The sequence below is a fragment of the Theropithecus gelada genome, chromosome 1 (genome assembly GCF_003255815.1).
Source record: "Theropithecus gelada isolate Dixy chromosome 1, Tgel_1.0, whole genome shotgun sequence".
Classification (NCBI taxonomy): domain Eukaryota; kingdom Metazoa; phylum Chordata; class Mammalia; order Primates; family Cercopithecidae; genus Theropithecus; species Theropithecus gelada.
In genome coordinates, this window is record NC_037668.1 from 15,082,115 (window position 1) to 15,102,534 (window position 20,420).

The following is a 20,420-nucleotide window of genomic DNA, read 5'->3' on the forward strand; positions in this document are numbered from 1 at the left end:
TACAGCATGATTTGTCATTTTTCGTTCTCTGCCAGTAAGATTGCCAGTCTCTCTGCACTCATTGAATTCATCCTAGTTTCTGTTTAGCTCTCTTTCTCTCTTACCACAATACCTAAAAATCTTTTTGTAGGGTTACAGCTCTGTCTCAGGAGCCACCTCAGTTTGGTGGCACAGAGCTCGCCACCGGTACTCTAAAACTCTCTTCTTGAAGACATTCCTATCCATGGGCATGGGTTATTTTTCGTCTCCATGGCATCCACATGAAACATTTAATCACCTTGGATTTAGCCAAAATAAACACTCCAAATTTATGACGTCTTTCAGGAAGAGAGTGTGTTTCCTTTTTTAACCAAAATGGGAGATTGATCCTGTCTGTGTCCCCAGAGGAGCAGAGGCTGGTTTGCGTGAGGGCAGATCTTGTAGATGTGTGACTTTTCCCATGGCCTCATAGAGGCTGATATAGAAACTTCTGGATCCAAAGGATCGTTTGGAGGCATTAGCCAGGCATTGAACCCATGATAAGAGTGAGGTTTTGCCATATTCTAACCCTAAGAAACAGAAACGGTAGAAGGGAAAACTAATCAGAATGGAATATCAATACAACTTTAGCCTTTTCCCTGGATTCTGAGAGTTCATAACCTAAAAATTAGAACTTCAAAGTGGGAGAGATGGGCTAAGAGGTATGAGCATGGGGAAAGCATGTTTCAGAATTCAAGATGTATTTCCCAGAAAAGGAACAGTCAGAAAAGGCAATTTCCTTCCTCTTTTCTAATTTGGCTCTGGAGCCCCAGCAGAATCTCTTCAATATCTTGCATGTTACAGATTTCGCTGCTCCCACCACCTTGGAGACAACATGTGGTTCTTGACAGCTCTGCTCCTTTGGGGTAAGTTGGACTCAGAGGGGTAGTTAGAAGGGTACAGGCTGTGGCTGTGGGGAGTCAAGAGTTTTGTCTTCCTGTGGTAACTTTGAGTAGAACTCATGAGTGTGGAGACAACATGTATCTGTGCTTCCATGGTTTATTAGAGTTTATTTTATCAAAAGGATGGGAAGGGGGACCCTGAGGTAGCATTAAGGCTGGAAACACCACAGTAAAGTTTCATTGATAACCACCTGTAGCTTGTTCAGTTCTGTTAGTACTGGATTTTGAGAGAGAGAAATAGAAACTCAGGAGACCTGAGTTGATCCCTCAGAGTCTACATTAATTCTGTGTCCCCAGTTCTCTCTTCCTCATCATTTTCCCTGGACCAACTGATATCTTTATTCTCTGATCTCTTGCAGTTCCAGTTGATGGGCAAGTGGGTGAGTGACCTCTAACTCAGCTTCTTCTCCTATGCCACTTTCCTACTTCCAAAGGTTGGATCCTATTAACCTGAAGAAGAGCATATAGGGAAAGCAGAGAAAGAAGAAAGATTCATAAATTATGTAAAATCTCCCATATTCAGAGCATGATTTTCATAAAAACCATGTTTTGTAAGCTTTCTTTCTAAAGTTCCCTGAATGAGCTCTTCCCTCTGAACGAAATGCCTAAATATATCTATAATAGCAGGAAAGGGCCAGAATTGCACAAACACTGAAGAAGTCTGCTGGGTTTCCCAACATCCCCTAAACCAGTCCCATTTGCAAGAAAGCAGAGTGGGTTTTTTCTCCTCAGAAAGAGCCAGGCAAATACTGAAAGCTTCAAAGAGAGGAGTTTGAACCTCTGTTTCCAACGCACAAGCTGTGGAAGCCCTGCTCTGTACTCTCAGAGACTGTAGCTCAGAGGACAAGGAACACAGCTCCGCTCGGTTCTAAAACCCTGCTTCATTGCTCCCAACAGGAAAACCTACATCAGTAATTTAATCCTCAGCAGCCCCAAATTCCCAACACCCAGACGAGGATTTCATAACATGAACAGAGGTCTCTGCAGCAGGAATTGGACACTCGTAAAGGCTGGCTTTTGTAGGTGTCCACTTGCTTATTTTTCAAGTAAATCTAAATATGTATTTTTCCCTTGTGCTATCCACAAAAGCCTTACCAGTCACTCAGAGCCCTCCCCTTTACTCCACTTGATCTTTTTCTTTTTCTTCTTGTAACCTCCAAGTAGATACCACAAAGGCAGTGATCACTTTGCAGCCTCCATGGGTCAGCGTGTTCCAAGAGGAAACCGTAACCTTACAGTGTGAGGTGCCCCATCTGCCTGGCAGCAGCTCCACACAGTGGTTTCTCAATGGCACAGCCACTCAGACCTCGACTCCCAGCTACAGAATCACCTCTGCCAGTGTCAAGGACAGTGGTGAATACAGGTGCCAGAGAGGTCCCTCAGGGCGAAGTGACCCCATACAGCTGGAAATCCACAGAGGTAATTATGACTTGGACCAGGAGGGCCGGAAACCGCAAGGTCTATCCTCTGCGTTCTCTCCTTTCTGGACACCAGATGTGTGTGTGTCAATTTATCTGATGCAGGTCTCAGCACTATGTACCTACCAGGTGAAACTAAATCAATATCCTCAAAACATCACAGCAGGGTCCTTAAACTATGTACCAACAGAACCTCAGCTGGGCCAGCTGTAAGTAGGATGTCTAGAGTGAGACTTAGGCCCTAAGATTGTATCATTATTCCAAATGTATGCCTGCACATAGTAAATGATAATAATTCAAATAAATGGGCAATAATGAACAATGAAATATCTTCCTCCCACCCAATACCCTAGGTCTGCAGTCACCTTCCACAGAAACAAAACTGCGCATATATATATACACACACACATATTATGTGTATATATACATATTATGCATATATATTAGCATTATTATATATAAACTACATATATATACACACGCATATACATAGTTTTAAAGCTGTGGTTGGTAAGAACACTTTTTAAGTATTGTCCTACATCTTACTTTTATCACTTAATAGAAATCTACTTTAAAATGTCTGCTGCACAGCTGTAGCAGAATTAATTTAACCATTCTGCCTATTAGCAAATTTTTAAGATGTTTCCACTCTTTTGATTTCATAAGCACTGCTGCAATAATCATCTTTATACATACATTCCCGGGGCACATTTCATAGTATATCTGTAAGATAATCTGGACATGGACTTATTGTCATATTTTAATAAATGGAAGCAGAAAAGCCCACCACCCAGTGAAACCTGTAAGGAGTTTCTATTCATCAAGAGATGGAGACTGCAATCTTCAGGGAAAAATGCTTCATTCAATATGCAAGACAAAATAACCAAAGGTATTATTTAGTTATTCAGAAGTACTGAGTTTAAACTTCTTTGAAAGTGATCATGCAAAAGTTAATCCACACTAGAGGCAAAATTACCTTTATGCAGACATGGTTGCTGTTAGAGGAAATGTGTTTTAGCCAAGGAAATGTTGAGAATGTCTGAGGGAAGGCTTGATATTTCTCGTGTGTCCCTTAGGTCTCTGTAAATAAGTTCTTAGGATGGAGAGGTGAGGGAAGCTGACAGAGCTGTTTCCTCTTTTTTTTTTTTTTTTTTTTTTTTTTTTTTTTTTTTTTGAGACAGAGTCTCACTCTGTCGCCCAGGCTGGAATGCAGTGGTGCGATCTTGGTTCACTGCAACCTCTGACAGAGCTGTTTCAACAAGACACTTTGGACAGTTCAAGCAGAAGTGTCTCATGATTCAAGTGACAACAAAAGGACTAGGGCTGGAATGAGGCAATTTTCTTCACCTCTACATAGACTCTAGGACACCCACATCAGTGACTTATTGAAAATCATATCTTTTTTACATCACATTTTCATGTGAATTTTCGTTGAAATGTAACTTATGTACAGCAAGCCATAAATGTACACCACAGTAAATTTTTGCAAAGTAAACAGCATCCCGATCTATTTTAGACATTTCCAGCACCTCAGAAACTCCTTCTTGCCCATTTCTAGTCCACCCCCTGACACTGACTTCCAGCACCATAGGTTTTTTGCCTCTTTTTGAACTTCATATAAAGGGCTACAGTATGGGACAGGATGTACTCTTTTGTGTCTGGTTTATTTTTCTCAACATTATGATTGTGAACTGTATACGTTATACATTGAAGTTCATTTGTTCTTATTACTGTATATTTCATATTTTCCCGTTCTGCTGAGGGACTCGGGCTGTTTCTGGTTTTGACCTCTTACAAATAGTAATGCCGTGGACATTTTTTAAACATGATTCAAATATTTTCTACCATTACTAGTGTTTGACAGTTTCTGATGGAGGTATGTTACAATTTCCCACTCTTGGATATACAAATGCAAATTAAGCATTTCCTTAATGACTATGATATTGACCATTTTTCACATGTTTATTGCCTATTTGGGTATCCTTTTTTGTAAGGTCTTTTTGACAATTTTTCTATTGTCTGTCTTTTACTGACTTATAGGAGTTATTTATATATTCTGGATATAAGTCCTTTTTCAAGTGTTTTAAATATCTTCTCCCACTCTGTGGCTTTTCTTTTCACTATCATATTATAGTTTTGTTCGTTTTCTATGAACAAGACTTGTTAATTTTACTACAGTACAATACACCAAAAATTTTGGTTGGTGCTGTCTATGCCCTATTTTAAAATGTTTTGCCACAGTCAGCCATGGGGAATTCAATTGCAGCTCACTGACTCTGAGTCATTTCAATTTAATCAGTATATGCTAAGACCAAGAAAATGAAGCTGGTTGGTGGACCCGGGTCCTAATCACATGGCTGACTCCAAAGTCATGAAGATGGGGGAATGATTGCTGAGTAGGAAATTAGTAATGTCTGCTAAAAGCTGCATCTCGTGAATTTTGATATATAATACTCCCACTACCATTTAAGGTTAAAAATTTATAAATTTCCATTATACATTATTTTATTCATGAATTATTTAGATTTTTTTGGAGGGTAGTTTTTTGTTATTGATTTCTCATGTTATGGCACTTTGGTTAGAATTTGTGTTAAATATGGTATCAGTTCATTAGTATTTGTTGAAAATTGCTTTGTGGCCTAATTCACACTTAATTTTTCTAACATTGCATGTGTGTTTGAAAAGCATATGAATTTTCTTTCTAAAGTAGAGCATCCCACAAAATCAAGCCTATTAATTGTGTCATTCAAATATTTTCTACCATGACTAGTATTTGACAGTTTCTGATGGAGATGTGATACCATTTCCTACTCTTTTGGACATATGAAGCAAAGATGGCAGTGTTTGGGCAGTGCAGTCTTTCAGCGCCTCCTGGCTGTGGGTGGGAATAAGGGAGGGAAGATAATTAATTATATTTGGAAGCATTATATCCGTATCCATGACTGTAAAATTCATGCTACGTATGGCATAGAAACACTTGCCTTCCAGTCTTAGATAAGTTCTGGAGGGGGGAAAAGCACTATTGTCTCTTCTCCTTCTTGGTCTCCTAAGAGCCCCATTTTTATTTAGCCAAACCAACTGCCTCTGGAGAAAAGAAAAGTAATTGAAACATTTTTGGTTATGTGTAGAGGTGTACGTCAAAAGGAAGAACCCATTGACTTGGAGCTTGTTTTGCTAGTGGTATCATTGATCTTACATATGTGAGTATTCATATCAGTGTAGTAGGATGTTTATATCTGGATGTTTGCCCTTCTGTGTGTTTGTCTTAGGATGTGTGGTCCTATTAACAAATTTGTCAAGAGTTGGAGTGTATTTGTTTTATATTGCTGTGTAACAAGTTTAGCAGCTTGCAACAACATACATTTATGATCTTCCTGTTTCCATGGGTCAGGACTCCCATCACAGCTTAGCTGAGTGCTCTGCTGAGGGTCTTCCAAGGCTGCAGTCAGGGTGTTGACTTTGCTGTGTTTCTTTTTTCAGCTCTTCTAGGCTCACAAGGTCACTGGCAGAATTCAGTTCTTTGTGGTTCTAGGACTGAGGTTCCTACTTTCTTGCTGCACGTCAGTAGGGGGCCACTCTCAGCTCCTAGAGGCCCTTGACTTGTGGTGCTCTCATAGGTCCTCTCCTGGCATGGCAGCTTACTTCTTCAAGTTCAGCAGGAGACCTTCTCCATCCAGACTGCTAAGATAGAATCTTACATAATGTAGCAATCCCAAGAGTGACATTTCATCACCCTTGTCATATTCTGTTGGCTAGAAGCAAGTCATAGGTTCCACCCACACTCAAGGGGATTATACAAAGGAGTGGGTCATTGGGATCATTTTAGAATTCTGTCTACCATGCTGTATGAACTGTTTTTGTTTCAATCAACTTCTGAGATCTGGAAAGGGAAGATAAGAAAGGGCCGTGTGCACAGTTGCCAGTAAAGATTGCTTTTCTTTCCACCGAAGCTAAAGATATTTGAGGAACTGGATATAGGCCTGAGATTTAGCAGAGCTCTGAGGCTGGATGTTGCAAGGAGAAAAAACAGAAAGCCCACAGGGCCAAGCTTGGGCCTCCTTGTACCTCCTCCACTGTATACATACATTTTGGGTTCACTTTTTTCAGACTGGCTACTACTGCAGGTATCCAGCAGAGTCTTCACAGAAGGAGAACCTCTGGCCTTGAGGTGTCATGCATGGAAGGATAAGCTGGTGTACAATGTGCTTTACTATCAAAATGGCAAAGCCTTTAAGTTTTTCTACCGGAATTCTAAACTCACCATTCTGAAAACCAACATAAGTCACAACGGCGCCTACCACTGCTCAGGCATGGGAAAGCATCGCTACACATCAGCAGGAGTATCTGTCACTGTGAAAGGTATCGTATAGGAATAGTCATAGAACTGATAGTCCCTCCCCCTGAGGGACCATCATAAATAATCTAAACTCCTCACTTGAATCTACAAGCGAAGAAACGGGGCTCCAGAGAAGTCAACTGCCTTACTAAAGGCCACACCATGACCAGTAGCTGGAACCAGAACTGTGGTCTCTGGGTCCCAGTCCATTACTCTTTCCGGTGTACCGCAGCCCCCATCAATAATCACAGGAGCTAATGTCAGTGTCAGGGCATAATGGTGGTCCATTTCATCCATCTTATTTTAGTTGTAAGGAATAGAGACTCACTCTAGGTAGCTAGGAGAGTTAGAAAATAATGCCATGGAATCTCATGAAAGCTCCATAGAAAGAGAAACCTGGAAAACATGAGGAACAGGTTATACTGTCCATCTACCTCTCAGGGACAAAGCGGCCTCGGTGGCACCACTTCTTCCTGAGCATCTGCAAGCTAAGCAGTTTGCATATGGCCTTGTTCTGACCCTTTCACAGCCTTTCCTCCTAATACAATCACTAGCAATTTTCTCTGTCTGAAAAAAAAGAAGTTCACTCCTGTGGGAAAGAAATTATTGTTCCAGATTATCCTTCTAAGTCAGGAACACAAGTAATGAGTCACTGAAATGGCAAATGTGTGAGTCAGGGTCCACTCCTAGTTGACCACTACCAGAAGGGCACGGTTATCTACCAGATGACATAGCCATTCAGGGAAGGATGGACCATGTAGAGCAGGGGTTCGCAACCCTTACCGGTCCGTGGCCTGTTAGGAACTGGGCTGCCCAGCAGGAGATGAGCTTCCTCATGAGCCAGCAGTACAGCCTGAGCTCCTCCTCCTGTCCAATCAGTGGTGGTATTAGATTCTCATAGAAACATGAACCCTATTGTGAACTGCGCATGCCTGATGATCTGAGGTGGAACAGTTTCCTTCCAAAACCATCCCCACCCCACCCACCGGCTGTGGAAAAATTGCCTTCCACAGAACCCAGCCCTAGTGCCAAAAAGGTTGGGGACCACTGGTGTAGCGGTATCCTCGGTGGGACTGAGCAAGCTGGCAACCCTAATTATGTCTATTAGGACACCCCAAGAATGGCTTTCTGCTGGAAGTAAGAAGGGTTAATGCCTTATGGATGCATTTTCTAGGGCCAGGTTTCCCAAGGGGGTAAAGCATGTGTCTTTTGTGAAAAGGACCTGGATGCTAAACAGGCAACCCTGTCCCCCATCAACTTTCTCCTTAGAGCTATTTCCAGCTCCAGTGCTGAATGCATCCGTGACATCCCCGCTCCTGGAGGGGAATCTGGTCACCCTGAGCTGTGAAACAAAGTTGCTTCTGCAGAGGCCTGGTTTGCAGCTTTACTTCTCCTTCTACATGGGCAGCAAGACCCTGCGAGGCAGGAACACGTCCTCTGAATACCAAATACTAACTGCTAGAAGAGAAGACTCTGGGTTTTACTGGTGCGAGGCCACCACAGAAGACGGAAATGTCCTTAAGCGCAGCCCTGAGTTGGAGCTTCAAGTGCTTGGTGAGTGAGAATGGTGAGAAGCCACTAGCGCAGGAGAAGGGACTCCCTTATCTCCCATGGGACTGAGGTTTGTTCAAGGGTTTCATGGCCCAAAGAGGAGGGGCAAGTCTCTTCAGGAAAAGCCCACAAGCAGACCTTTCCTTCCTTGATTCAGAACATCACTCTTCTCCTCGCAAAGTTTATTAAATTTCCTTTCCTTTCTTTTTCTTTTTCCTTTGCCTTTCCGTCCTCCATTTCTTTCCTTCATTTTCTCCTCTGTCCTTCTTTTCTTCTCCTTCTTTATTTTATTTTCCCCTCCCTCCCACTCTTCCCACCACCCCATAACCCCCCTTCTCACTCTCTCTTCCTGCTTCCGTGTCTCCCTCCCCCTCACCAACAATCTCACCAACAATTTATCAAGTTCCTCCTATCTATTTTCGTAGGCCTGGGGATATAAAAATGTTTGAGCATAGTTTTTGCTTCAAGGAGCTCACAAGGTGGATTTATCAGACACTGATTTTGTAAACTGCAAATCACCACCTCCCCAAGTGTCTCTATGTAACTGAGGCAGAGGGATTGTGAGCTCCAGAACAAAGGCTCCTTGGGGGTGAAAAAAGTTAATCTTCAACCCGAATTCATTTCAAGTATTAAATGGCATAGAGATACCAGTTGTTTCTGGAACTAGGGAGTAAGTCCACGGACAGGGCCCAGCAATTAAGCTCTTCCAAGGAGCCTGTCCCCATCTATACACCATATAGCCAGTTAGAGCTACTGCCAGTTCCTTCCTGCTCCCTAAAATGATCAGTGCCTCCTTGAGGACAGGCACATCAGGTCTCAGTCAACCTTCCCCTCCAAACATAATTCAGCCCGACCCCTCTGGTCTCTAAATAGTATCTCTTCTCTTTGTCTTTTTCTGTTTCAGGCCTCCAGTTACCAACTCCTGTCTGGCTTCATGTCCTTTTCTATCTGGTAGTGGGAATAATGTTTTTAGTGAACACTGTTCTCTGGGTGACAATACATAAAGAACTGAAAAGAAAGAAAAAGTGGAATTTAGAAATCTCTTTGGATTCTGCTCATGAGAAGAAGGTAACTTCCAGCCTTCAAGAAGACAGACATTTAGAAGAAGAGCTGAAGAGTCAGGAACAAGAATAAGAACAGCTGCAGGAAGGGGTGCACCAGAAGGAGCCTGAGGAGGCCAAGTAGAGCAGCTCAGTGGGTGGCCATCGATCTGGACCATCCCCTGCCCACTTCCTCCCTGTGAGCACTGCACACAAACATCCAAAAGTTCAACAACACCAGAACTATGTGTCTCATGGCATATAACTCTTAAATAAAGCAAATAAATGAACTGACTTCAACTGGGATACATTTGGAAATTTGGTCATCAAAGATGACTTTAAATGAGGCCTACTCTAAAGAAATCTTGAAAAACTTACAAATCAAGCCTAGCCTGATAATAATCCTATTACATAGTTTGAAAAATAGTATTTCATTTCTCAGAACAAGGTAAAAAGGTGAGTGGGTGCATATGTACAGAAGATTAAGATAGAGAAAGAGACAGAATGAGAGAGAGGGAGACAAAGAGACACACACACAGCCAGGAGTGGGCAGATTTCAGGGAGACAAGAGGGAATAGTACAGACGATAAGGAAGGAAATAGAACTTACAAATGACTCCTAAGGGACTGTGAGACTGAGAGGGCTCACGCCTCTGTGTTCAGGACACTTAGTTCATGGCTTTTCTCTTTGACTTTACTAAAAGAGAATGTCCCCATGTATGTTCTAGGCATACAAGGGGGTAACTCATGATGACAGATGGATATATTATTCTTGCCCTCTCTTTTGAGGCTTTCTCATAACCGCTGTATTTCTAGAGACAACAGAAATGCTGCCAGTCCCAGGCCGTTGCCCTGTAGGAAGGCAGAATGTAACTGTTCTTTTTGTTTAACAATTAAGTCCAAATCTCCAAGTGCGGCACTGCAAGGAGAAACTTCAAGTAGGTAGAAGCGGCGATATCACAGAGTCCAGACCTTGCCTCCAGAGGTTTGCTTTACCTTCCTGATTTTCTGGTTGATTACTAACTAGCTTCAGGATACGCTGCTCACACTTGGGCTGTAATTTGGAGACAAAATATTTTCCTGCCACTCTGTAACATAGCTGAGATAAAAACTGAACTATGTAAATGACTCTACTAAAAGTTTAGGGAAAAAACAGGAGGAGTATGACACACGTAGTAACTTGATTCTAGATTATTTGACCCGTAAATGATGGGTTGGAGCGTCGCGCGCCGAGCGTGTCCCACGGCAGGGCGCTTGCGCCACACTGTGGCCGCCTGTGCATATTGCAGCCTCCGCCCCCACCCATCTGAGGGCCGCAGCCGCCGGCGCCCGGGAACCCAGCTGCGGCGAAAGCTGTTGGGCGCGCGCTTCTCCGCAGCTCCGCCCTCACCAAAACCCAGTGAGAAATTATTTGCATTCCTGGAGGCTGCAGGAGCGACAAATGAGCTCTAGGAGTCGGTGGGTGGGAGCAGCGGCAGGCGGATGGAAGAGAGCAAGGGGTCGGCCGTTCGTGTCTGATTCGCCCGAGTCAAGGGGCAGTCCCCCAAAATCCCAACGTCATTGTTTCCTCTGGGCCGGCAGATGTGAAAATCCGGCGGCAGGATGTAAGTTCCGTAGTCCGCGAGGGCCCGCGGCCTCCCCAGGCGCGTAGCTTTGAGTCGCTCCCACCCCGCCCCGGGCCTGCCTGCTCTCGGGCCCCGGTACGGCGCCACCTGGCGGCCGTCTATGGAGGTTGCAGCTGCCGTCTGTGGAGGTTGCAGCTGCCGCCAAGCCTTGGTTCTGCTGCGGGCCTGAGGTGCGCCAGGCCGAGCCTCCGCAGAGAGTAGGACTGATAGATCACAGGAAGCGAGAGGACGGCGCTGGGTTCCCAGCAGCCGTCCCAGCTTCTTGGACTGGCGCTAAAGCGGCCAGAGGCGGCGGCGGTAGGGAGAGAGCGGGTGAGGAGTGCGAACGGCCGCCTGCCTCCCTGTCCAGCTCGGAGGACCTCCCAGCTGGTTCCCTCGCCGTCAGAAGCAGGAAGGGAGCTGGCTGGCTCCGCGGGATCAGCAAGCCCGCAGGCAAGAAGGCTCCAGGCTCCGCAGGGGCCAACCCACATGGACTCGGAAACCGCCGAGCTTCACCCACAAGGGTCCACGGCCCATCCTATCACGGATGAAAAGATTACAGGACTGACAATGAGGCCCTGGAGGGATCTGATGCATCTGGTGGGGAGGCGGGTGGGTCGGACTTTTGGGGGATCGCGGGGTGGAAGAATGTCTTTCTTCTCCCTGGGACCTACCGAGGCTTCACCTGTGAGGGTCTTGGGCCCATCCTTCAATCCGAGGGCTTCCAAGTCAAAGCACAACTCCCCAGAGTGGACAGGCGAAGTAGAACCGGCATTAGGTTGGGAGGGTGGGTCGTTGTGGGTCGTTAGCGGTCGTTCCTCACCTTCCAGGCTCGGTATGGAGACCTCTAAATTCATTGTAGGACCACAAGAGCTTCTGTAAGAGTCCGGGCCGTTTCAGAACACTCAGAGGGTCCTAACCTGAGAAGTAATCCCCAAAGCAGACCAACCCGGTTTGGGGTAAAACAGGAATAGCTTGGTCCATTCTGGATCTTTCCTAGCTAAATGCCTTCAGGATTTAGGAATCTTTTCCTAGGAGGGCCAAGGATTAGCTAGACCTGCCCAGCGATTCCACCCCTGAGAACCAGACAGAATGGAGGCATAGCTGACAGCTGGCTGGGAGGGGGCTGACGGTCCTCACTGCCACCAGGCTTAGTTGAGACAGATCCCCCAAGCTGTAGAGAAGACAACAGAAGCAAGGAGACCAGTTAGGAATCTAGGTGAGAGGCAGTGGCAGCCTGGACTAACATGGTAACAGTGGAGCTATTGAGAGTGGTCACATTTGGAAGATGTTTTGTAGGAAGAGTCAACAAAGTTTCTTATTGATTAGATGTAGGGAATGTGAGAAAGAGAAGAATGGGAGGGAAAACACCTAGATTTTGGGCCAAAGCAATAAATAGTCCATTGACAGAATTGAGAAAGCAAGTTGGAGGAGGGGAACAGGGTAGCAAGAAGCAAAAGTTTCATATTGGACATGTTAAGATTCCTATTTGACATTTAAGTGTAACTGTTGAAAAAGCAAGGGATATATGAAGAATCCTGGACTAGAGATACAAATTTGCCAATCATCATATAGATGTGGTATTTAGAGTCAGAGGACTAGAAAGGACAATGTGAGGGGGAAGTACAGATAGAAAAAGGTCTAAGCCTGAACCGTGAAACATGCCACATTTTAGAGGTTGCGTAGAAGAGGTGACAGCAGAGGATACTGATAAGGAGTAGCCAGTGAGGTAGGAGGAAAAACAGAGAAGAAAATGCCTCAAGAAAGAGAGATCAACTATGTCAAATTCTCCTGAGAAAACGATTGGATTTGGAGTGGGACTGCACTAAATCTGTAGATCTTTTGGGGGCGGGAGGGAGAGGGTTAGGGAGGATTGATATCATTCCAACATTGACTTTCCAATCCATGAACTCTCCATTTATTTATTTATGTCACTGTTACTGTCTCACAACAATATTATAATATTCTCTCTAGATGTGTTAGATGTATTCTTAGGTCCTTCATTTTTGTGTCATTGTAAATGGTATTGTTAGAATCTTCAGAAGTAATTATTGGCCACATGAGTGTAATCCTAGCACTTTGGGAGGCGGAGGCAGGCAGACGCTTGAGTCAGGTGTTGGAGACCAGCCTGGGCAACATGGCAAACCCCATCTCTACAAAAAATACAAAAATTAGCCAGTGGCACACGCCTGTAGTCCCAGCTACTCGGGAGACTGAGGTAGGAGGATCAATTGAGCCCAGGAGGTGGAGGCTGCAGTAAGCCAAGATCGCACCACTGCACTTCAGCCTGGGTGGCAGAGGGAAATCCTGTCTCAAATAATAATAATCATAATAAAAAAATTGATTATTACCAGTCTCATAGCTGAGGTAGAAATTTTTTAAAAAAAATAAGTACTGCATTTATTCACTCCAAGAAAAGTAAAAGCTAAGGCCCAGAATGTGGCAAGTCAAGGGTTAAAAGAAGAGAACAAGTTTTCCTCTGCCTAGCAAGCTCACTTCAAGGACAATTATAAGATAACGCTGTCCGAATAGCCAAGGCCAAAGGAATAGGCTCCAGACACCTCTCCCTTCCAGAGCAAGGTTGAAGGAAAAATAAGAGAAAGACAGATTCTTTTACTGTTACTCTTTCCCCAGGCTTCTTAAACATTATTATTTACAAATGTCTGTATTTAGCCAGTTTTTGTTTTTCTTTCAATGCAACTACAGGGTCACCAGCTATGCAAGGTCCCAAGTTATGTTATGCTATAGATTACATAACCTGTCACTGTATGATTAGCTGCTTTTGTTTTGCTTCTGTAAGGCCGCTTCTAAAAACCCCACTCTCTTTGTCCAATGCTCAGCTTTTTAGATGCAAATCTAAAAACTGAAAGACCAAATATAAAAACTGAAAGACTTTAAGACACATATATCTTAAGTTTGGCAATGGAAAGCAGGATGTCGCACACACACAAAGCTAGTAATGTGAAAATCTGGTCTTGCATAAGGTCTTTTAGGTTTAGACTTCTTTGTTAATGTACATTGGCAGGAAAATGGGAACCAATAAAATTGTTTGCTGTCCTTCTCCCTCTATTCTCCACTTCTGGTTTTGTTTCTCAATGTGGGGTCAAAACTTCCAAAGGGTAAGAAGCTCATTTTTCTGCCTTTCCCCTTCATCTCCCTATCGCACTAGGTACATACTACTCCTTAACACTTAGAGAAGATAAAAAAAAGAATAAATTGTGGAGAGGGAGCATATGTGAAAGTAAAAGATTCCCAGACATAAAATGGGAGTTAATGGAGAAAGAAAATCTCTAAGGAAGACTGGAAATAATTGGGTTAGGGATTCTCGAGAAGTAAACTAAATTCCCCAAATGCGGTATTCTCTGAGAATATAATTTAATTTTGAAGAAGAAATGGCATGCTAGCCAGTGAAACAGCGGTCCTCTGGAGCCTGGCTGTGACTTCAAGGCCTACTTCTGGAAGGTCAGAAAAAGACCTCAAAGAGGAGAAATGGGCATTTACGTAGGTTTATAAGTACCATCTTTATTTTAGAAAATAATCATTTTCTACCTTGAATTCTAGTTTATTGTGACGAAAGATTGCAAAATTTCGGGACATGACTGAATTGAAATCTTGGTCCTGCACTTCTATAGCTCCTTGAATTGCAATTTCTTATCCCAATCATTTTATCCTTTCATTCTACTATGAAATCTATATCATGGCACGTAATAGTCAACTTTATTATTTTAATTTACCGAATGCTTATTTACCTTTCATGGGTTATTTCATTTAGCCTTCATAATATCTGTTGTTGTCATTGCCTCACACTCAGTAGGTGGCTTTTAATACTATTCTTTTTATCAATTTGTATGATATGAATGTTCTCTCCTCAGTGTTTGGTAACGCTGTCTGGGCTTGCTTTTGTTTGTTTTTTGAGACAGAGCCTTGTTGTGTCACCCAGGCTGGAGTACAATGGCGCAATCTCAGCTCACTGCAATCTCTGCCTCCCAGGTTCAAGTGATTCTCCTGCCTCAGACTGCCAAGTAGCCAGGATTATAGGCACACGCCACCACACCCGACTAATTTTTGTATTTTTAGTAGAGACAAGGTTTCACCATGTTGGCTAGGCTGGTCTCAAACTCCTGACCTCAAGTGATCCACCCACCTCGCTCTCCCAAAGTGCTGGGATTACAGGTGTTGAGCTGCCACACCCAGCCTCGGTACTATTTTTAAGGATATGTATATCTGATTTTTTTTCTGTTTATCTTATAGTTATTCTTTATTCAGGTATTTTACTTTTCTTAGCTCAACTTTGGTAATGTGTATGGAAAAGTCACCATTTTGTCTACAATTGCAAATATATCAAAAATACACATCACTTTAGTATCTTCTATATCTAATATTACTTATGTGCTTTTTCAATAGTAAGCTTATGGAAGGATTAACTCTAATTTTCTTTTCAGAGAACAGCCTTTGGTTTTATAAATTCCATTTTGGTGGAATAGGAAGGTATGATCTGTTTCATTGACTATGCTTTCATCTTAGTTTGTTCCTTCTACTTTACACAGGTTTTTGTTGTGTTCCTTTATTAGTGTTTGAGTTAAAAACTTAATGCTCTCTCTGTTGCTCAGGCTGGAGTGCAGTGGCATGATCTCAACTCACTGTAACCTCCGCCTCCCAGGCTCAACGATCCTCCTGTCTCAGCCTCCCTAGTAGCTGGGACTATAGGCATGCACCAGCACATCCAGCTAATTTTTGTATCTACTGGAGACACAGGGTCCTGCCATGTTGTCCAGGGTGGTCTCCAACTCCTGAGGCAATAATTGGGAGTCCAAGGCGATCTGCCCACCAATTATTTTCTCTTAAATGTATTTTAAAGCTACGAATTTTCTCCTGACTGCTTCACATAGGTTTTAATATTATTTGCCATGAAATATATTCCACAGTGGAATGACAGATAATTAGGATAAGAAATAGCAATTCAATGAGTTATTTAAATATAGGGCTAAGATTTGAATTCTAGCTTACTGGGACCAAAGCTTGTGAAGTCTTAGGGTATGGTTGAATTATAGTGCTCTTGTTATTTCTAAAGAGTGTGTAATTTTTATTCTGATATCCCTTTTAACCCATGTGCTTTTTCCTAAGAGTACATCTTAAGGAGGGCATGTTTGATTATTGTTTTATAATCAGTTAACTATGCCCTGGTCCTATATGGTTTCAGCTTTTCAACACTTGAGACTTAATTTGCCATCTCACTTATGGTCAATTTTTGTCAATAGTCCATGTGAATCTGAAAATAAGGTAACTTTCCTATTTTGAATATAAGATGGCATAGGCATAATTATAGTTATGATTAATCTTATTAACCATGTTCTTCAAATTCTCCATATCCTCAATAAGTTTCAATCAACTGGATCTGTCAATTCCTAAGAAAGGTGTATTAAACTTATCACTGTGATTGTTGACTTACATGCACATGTGTGTGTATCCTTGTTAAATGCAAATAATTCATGGTCATTCCTTAATGGAGCACTACCTTTATGAATATAAGATACCCTTCTAGTACCATATATAAATGTATTTTTAAACCTTTTTTTTTTTTTTTGAGACAGGAACTTGCTCTGTCACCCAGGCCAGAGTGCAAAGGTGCAATCATAGCTAACTGCAGCCTCGACCACCTAGGCTCAAGCAATCCTCCTCCTTCAGCCTCCTAAGTAGCTGGGTCTACAGGTGCATGTAACCATGCCTGGCTAATATTTTTACTTTTTATAGAGACAAGGGTCTTGTTTTGTTGCCCAGGCTGATCTCGAACTCTTGGCTTCAAATGATCCTCCTGCCTCAGCCTCCCAAAGTGCCAGGATTACGTGTGACCCACCATGTAAGCCCATATTTTTCTAACTTCTACAGTAATAGTATCTGTATCCTATTTATTTATAACATAAATCTTACTTAGCCTGTTTTACTTCTCTTCACTCTTGCTCTCCCTACCTCCCTCCTATATCACCTGGAATTGGAATTCCAGGTTTTCTTTTTAACTTTCTAGAACCTAAATTCACTTTGTTTAGCAATATCTTTTACCAAATACATTACCACCGTTGCTTCTGTTATCTCACATCTTCCCTTATGATTTTTTAAATTATTGCTGGAATAGAATTCTGAAAAGTCACCCACACTTAAGTGATAGTTTAATTGAATTCAAAATTGTTTTCCCTCGATTTTAAAAAATAATGCTTCGTGTCTTCTTATATCCAGTGGAGCCCAAATGAGAAGTTGGATGTAAATTTAACTTCCATTTCTTCATAAGCATTTTCCCTGAATATGTTTAGAAATTTCTCTTTGTTCTCAAATTTTGTCACTGTGAATCTAGGTGAGAATCCTTCTCATCCTGTATGCTCAGAATTTAATAGGACCTTGCAGTCGAAGGATGTATGTACGCATTTAGATCCTGTGAAATATCCTCCTTTTCTCATGACTGTGGTTGCATACTACACAATAGTAGGTTGTACACTACACATTGGAAAAATCTTATTATTCAAATGGCATCCCCTGAAATTGTGCAGTGCACAATCAGCAAATCTTATTTGGTAGATCTGTATTTTATTTCTTACATGTTCTCAATTCTCCCCTCCTCTCTAACTCCTCATCCTACTAGATGAGTTTAGAACATCTGGATCTATTTTTCATATCATTTAACTTTTCTTTCATTTCTGCATGCATCTTTTTATATGGCTTTGTGGAGGAATTTCTGGCTTATCTTGATCATTGTGAGTGGGGAGAAACTCAAACTATGTGTTTCCTGTGCTTTCACACCACAACACTCAACACAGAAGACTGACCAAATGTGACGGGGGCGTGGGTGGGGAAAGGGTCTCCACACAGCAAGCAAGCAGTCAGTACTGCAGTGGACAGCAGCTGAGTATAACTCCAATTCAATTTTTACACTATTTGTCAGGAGATCCCACAGGTTGAGGGCTGAGTCTACCAGACTGCCCCCACTTTAAATGCCAGTTGCAAGTCTGGGCCTCCAGAACTTCTGACCAACTATTTCCAGGTTGGGATTCCCATGGCTTCCTCCTTTGCATTGGATTAATTTGCTAGAGCAGCTCCTGAAATTCAGAGAAACACTTGTGTTTACTGATTTATAACAAAAAATACAGATGAAAAGATGCATAAGGGCTCAGCCTCCCAAAGTGCCAGGATTACATGTGTGACCCACATGGGGGAAGGAGCATGGAGCTTCCGTGCACCCCCACTGGGTGCGCCGCCCTTCAGGAACCTCTACATGTTCAGCTATCCAGAAGCTCTCCAAGCCCTGTCCCTTTGGGTCTTTACGGAGGCTCCGTTACATAGGCATCACTGATTAAACCATTGGCCATTGGTGATCAGCTTAACCTTCAGCCCCTCTCCTGTCCCAGGAAGTTGGAGGTGGGCTGAAAGTCCAAACTTTCTAATCCTCCCTTGTTCTTTCTTGTCACCAGCCCCCATCCTGAAGCTACCCAGGGGCTGCCAGACATCAGTCAACTCATTAATAAACAAAAAGACATCACTTTAGTGTTTCTAAGGATTTTAGGAGTTGTATGTCAGGAAATGGGGTTGAAGACCAAATATATATTTCATAATAGCACAATCTTTCAGCTTATTTATGTTCTCTTGGCTATATCTATCCTGTTCTGGATTTATCCCTTGTTGAATTTTTACATAAATAACAAAATTTTAAATTTCCAAGGCGTGGGAGCGCCCAGTTACTTGGTACATTTTCCTGCCTCCTTGAATCAAATGACCACACTCATTGCTGGTGTCAAAGATGTCAGTCACCAGCCAGGCATGGTGATTCACACCCGTAATCCCAGCACTTTGGGAGGCCAAGGTGGGTGGATCCCTTGAGCCCAGGAGTTTGAGACCAGCCTGGGCAAAATGGTGAAACCCTGTCTCTACAAAAAATACAAAAATTAGCTGGTTGTGGTGGTGCATGCCTGTGGTCCCAACTACTCAGGAGGCTGAGGTGGGAGGAGAGCTTGAGCCCAGGAGGTTGGGGCTGCAGTAAGCTGAGATCGTGCCACTGCACTCCAGCGTGGGCAATAGAACAAAACCCGGTCTCTAGAAAATAAATAAAAAGACTTCAGTCACCAAGGTAGGAGACGGGCAGATACTCCTACTGAAGCACCTGAACTGTCATCCTGTCAGCTGCCCCAAGACCAACTTTTGTCTCCTGGTTCCAAAACATGTGGATCATTTTTTGGTCCACTCCTGTCTTCTGCAGAAGTCCTCCTTGGCACTCTTCACTGTTACCCCATCTGCCATCTTTGTCCATTTTTTATCATTTCTAGGAATTTGGGGTAGAATATGAGAAGAAAGCAACATATCTTCAGTACACAATCTTGAATCCGTAGCTATTTTTCACCTGTGCATTAGAGACGGGAAACTTGCAGAGCCCTCGACGGGACTTCCCTACGACCATCAACTAATATTTATTGAATTGGTTATTAGTAGGAAACATTAAGCAATTATCCTTCATAAAAACATTATGAAGTAAGCATTACTATATTCCCAGTTTTAAGATGAGAAAACACAGATTAAAAACACCCTAAAGAGCAGAGCCAGGTTACACACCACGTGGTCCGTCTCAGGCGCCTGCGCTCTTTACTAATACACTATACGATGGCATATCCGGATGATTTTGGGAACACATTATACTTCTAACCTGCCAGGAGGGCCAAATATATTTACTTTGTCATCTCTGTGCTGTAAGGGGCCACATTTCTACCCATCAACTCAATCTACATTACTCAAGCCTGCTTGTAATTCATATGTTATTTCCTCATGCCAGGAACAATAGTCACAGTTCTGTTTTGCTACTCTTTTATCTTTGTGACTCAAATTCCCCCCTCCCCACTATAAATGATTTGCACATACTAGTCTAGAAAGATTTATCTAATATGCCACTTTCCCCCACAGACACATCTCCACAATCATAAACACCATGAAATAAACTTCTCTTAGACAAATGAAAAATTTTCTTACTTTTTTTCTCCAGGCTAAGGATCAGAATTCAAGTTTTACTTGGTTAACTCTCCAGCTAATCCGAAAGCTGTCTTCTTCTCTATAGATGCTTGCTGTTTCAGGGGGGCAGGTGGGAGTTAAGAATAATTTCCATTACCTAATTCCTTGATACTAATGTGAAAAAAATTATGAAAATCAGAGGTCAAACACTTAAAAAGATCCAGGAAAAATCTCCTACAAAGACACTTAAATAAGCAAAATCATCAAATTTTCATAATGCGACAGGGAGAAGATTGAAGAAACCAAAAAAAGCAAGTATGTTCCTTTGCTGGAACTAATCCTATGGCTGATATATACATGTAAGTTAATCAGCATACCTTTCTCCTGCTCATTATTCTACATATATAATATGGGTCTTAAGTAACTAAACATTCCAAACTAGATGAAATATAGTTCCAGAGAGAAATTATAAGTAGTTTAAGACTTAACCCTTTGTATTAATCAGAGTTCTCCAGAGGGATAAAACTAATAGGGGAGACATATACCTATATCTATAGATGATAATAGATTAGA

General features: G+C 42.6%; 2 protein-coding genes and 1 pseudogene across 8 annotated transcripts in view; 1 reads left to right on the forward strand and 2 right to left on the reverse strand.

Annotated features, from left to right (window-relative positions):
* Positions 1-798: 798 nt before the first annotated feature.
* The window catches only part of LOC112618741 (histone H2B type 2-F-like), a 30,358-nt gene continuing 10,736 nt past the window's right edge, over positions 799-20,420 (reverse strand). The window contains exon 2 of one of the 4 annotated variants that reach the window (XM_025376187.1): positions 799-1,370. In XM_025376187.1, the coding sequence (XP_025231972.1) occupies positions 1,343-1,370 (28 nt within the window). In that variant the 3' untranslated portion in view covers positions 799-1,342. Of the gene's footprint in view, positions 1,371-11,407; positions 12,043-20,420 lie in introns of those variants that run through there. The other 3 variants (XR_003118121.1, XM_025376171.1, XM_025376178.1) reach the window with 3 other exon arrangements.
* Positions 806-10,436, forward strand: FCGR1A (Fc fragment of IgG receptor Ia). Of its 4 annotated transcripts, none has more exons than XM_025375714.1 (6): positions 806-884; positions 1,280-1,300; positions 2,085-2,339; positions 6,446-6,697; positions 7,944-8,228; positions 9,130-10,436. In XM_025375714.1, exons 1-6 carry the CDS (start codon positions 854-856, stop codon positions 9,357-9,359), a joined length of 1,074 nt encoding a protein of 357 aa, XP_025231499.1. In that variant the 5' UTR covers positions 806-853; the 3' UTR covers positions 9,360-10,436. The 4 variants fall into 4 exon arrangements, with proteins under 4 accessions (XP_025231499.1, XP_025231507.1, XP_025231493.1 ...); XM_025375708.1 differs by having other exon boundaries at positions 827-884; positions 2,082-2,339; positions 9,130-9,571; XM_025375722.1 differs by lacking the exon at positions 7,944-8,228 and having other exon boundaries at positions 810-884; positions 9,130-9,571.
* LOC112631515 lies at positions 10,398-11,725 on the reverse strand (annotated as a pseudogene).

Bases quoted from the DNA above. Each gene is read 5' to 3' on its own strand.
- FCGR1A (XM_025375708.1), top strand. From the start codon at position 854: ATGTGGTTCTTGACAGCTCTGCTCCTTTGGG. The intron at 6,698-7,943 runs GTATCGTATAGG...CTTTCTCCTTAG, and splicing joins AGTATCTGTCACTGTGAAAG to AGCTATTTCCAGCTCCAGTG. The intron at 8,229-9,129 runs GTGAGTGAGAAT...TTTCTGTTTCAG, and splicing joins GTTGGAGCTTCAAGTGCTTG to GCCTCCAGTTACCAACTCCT.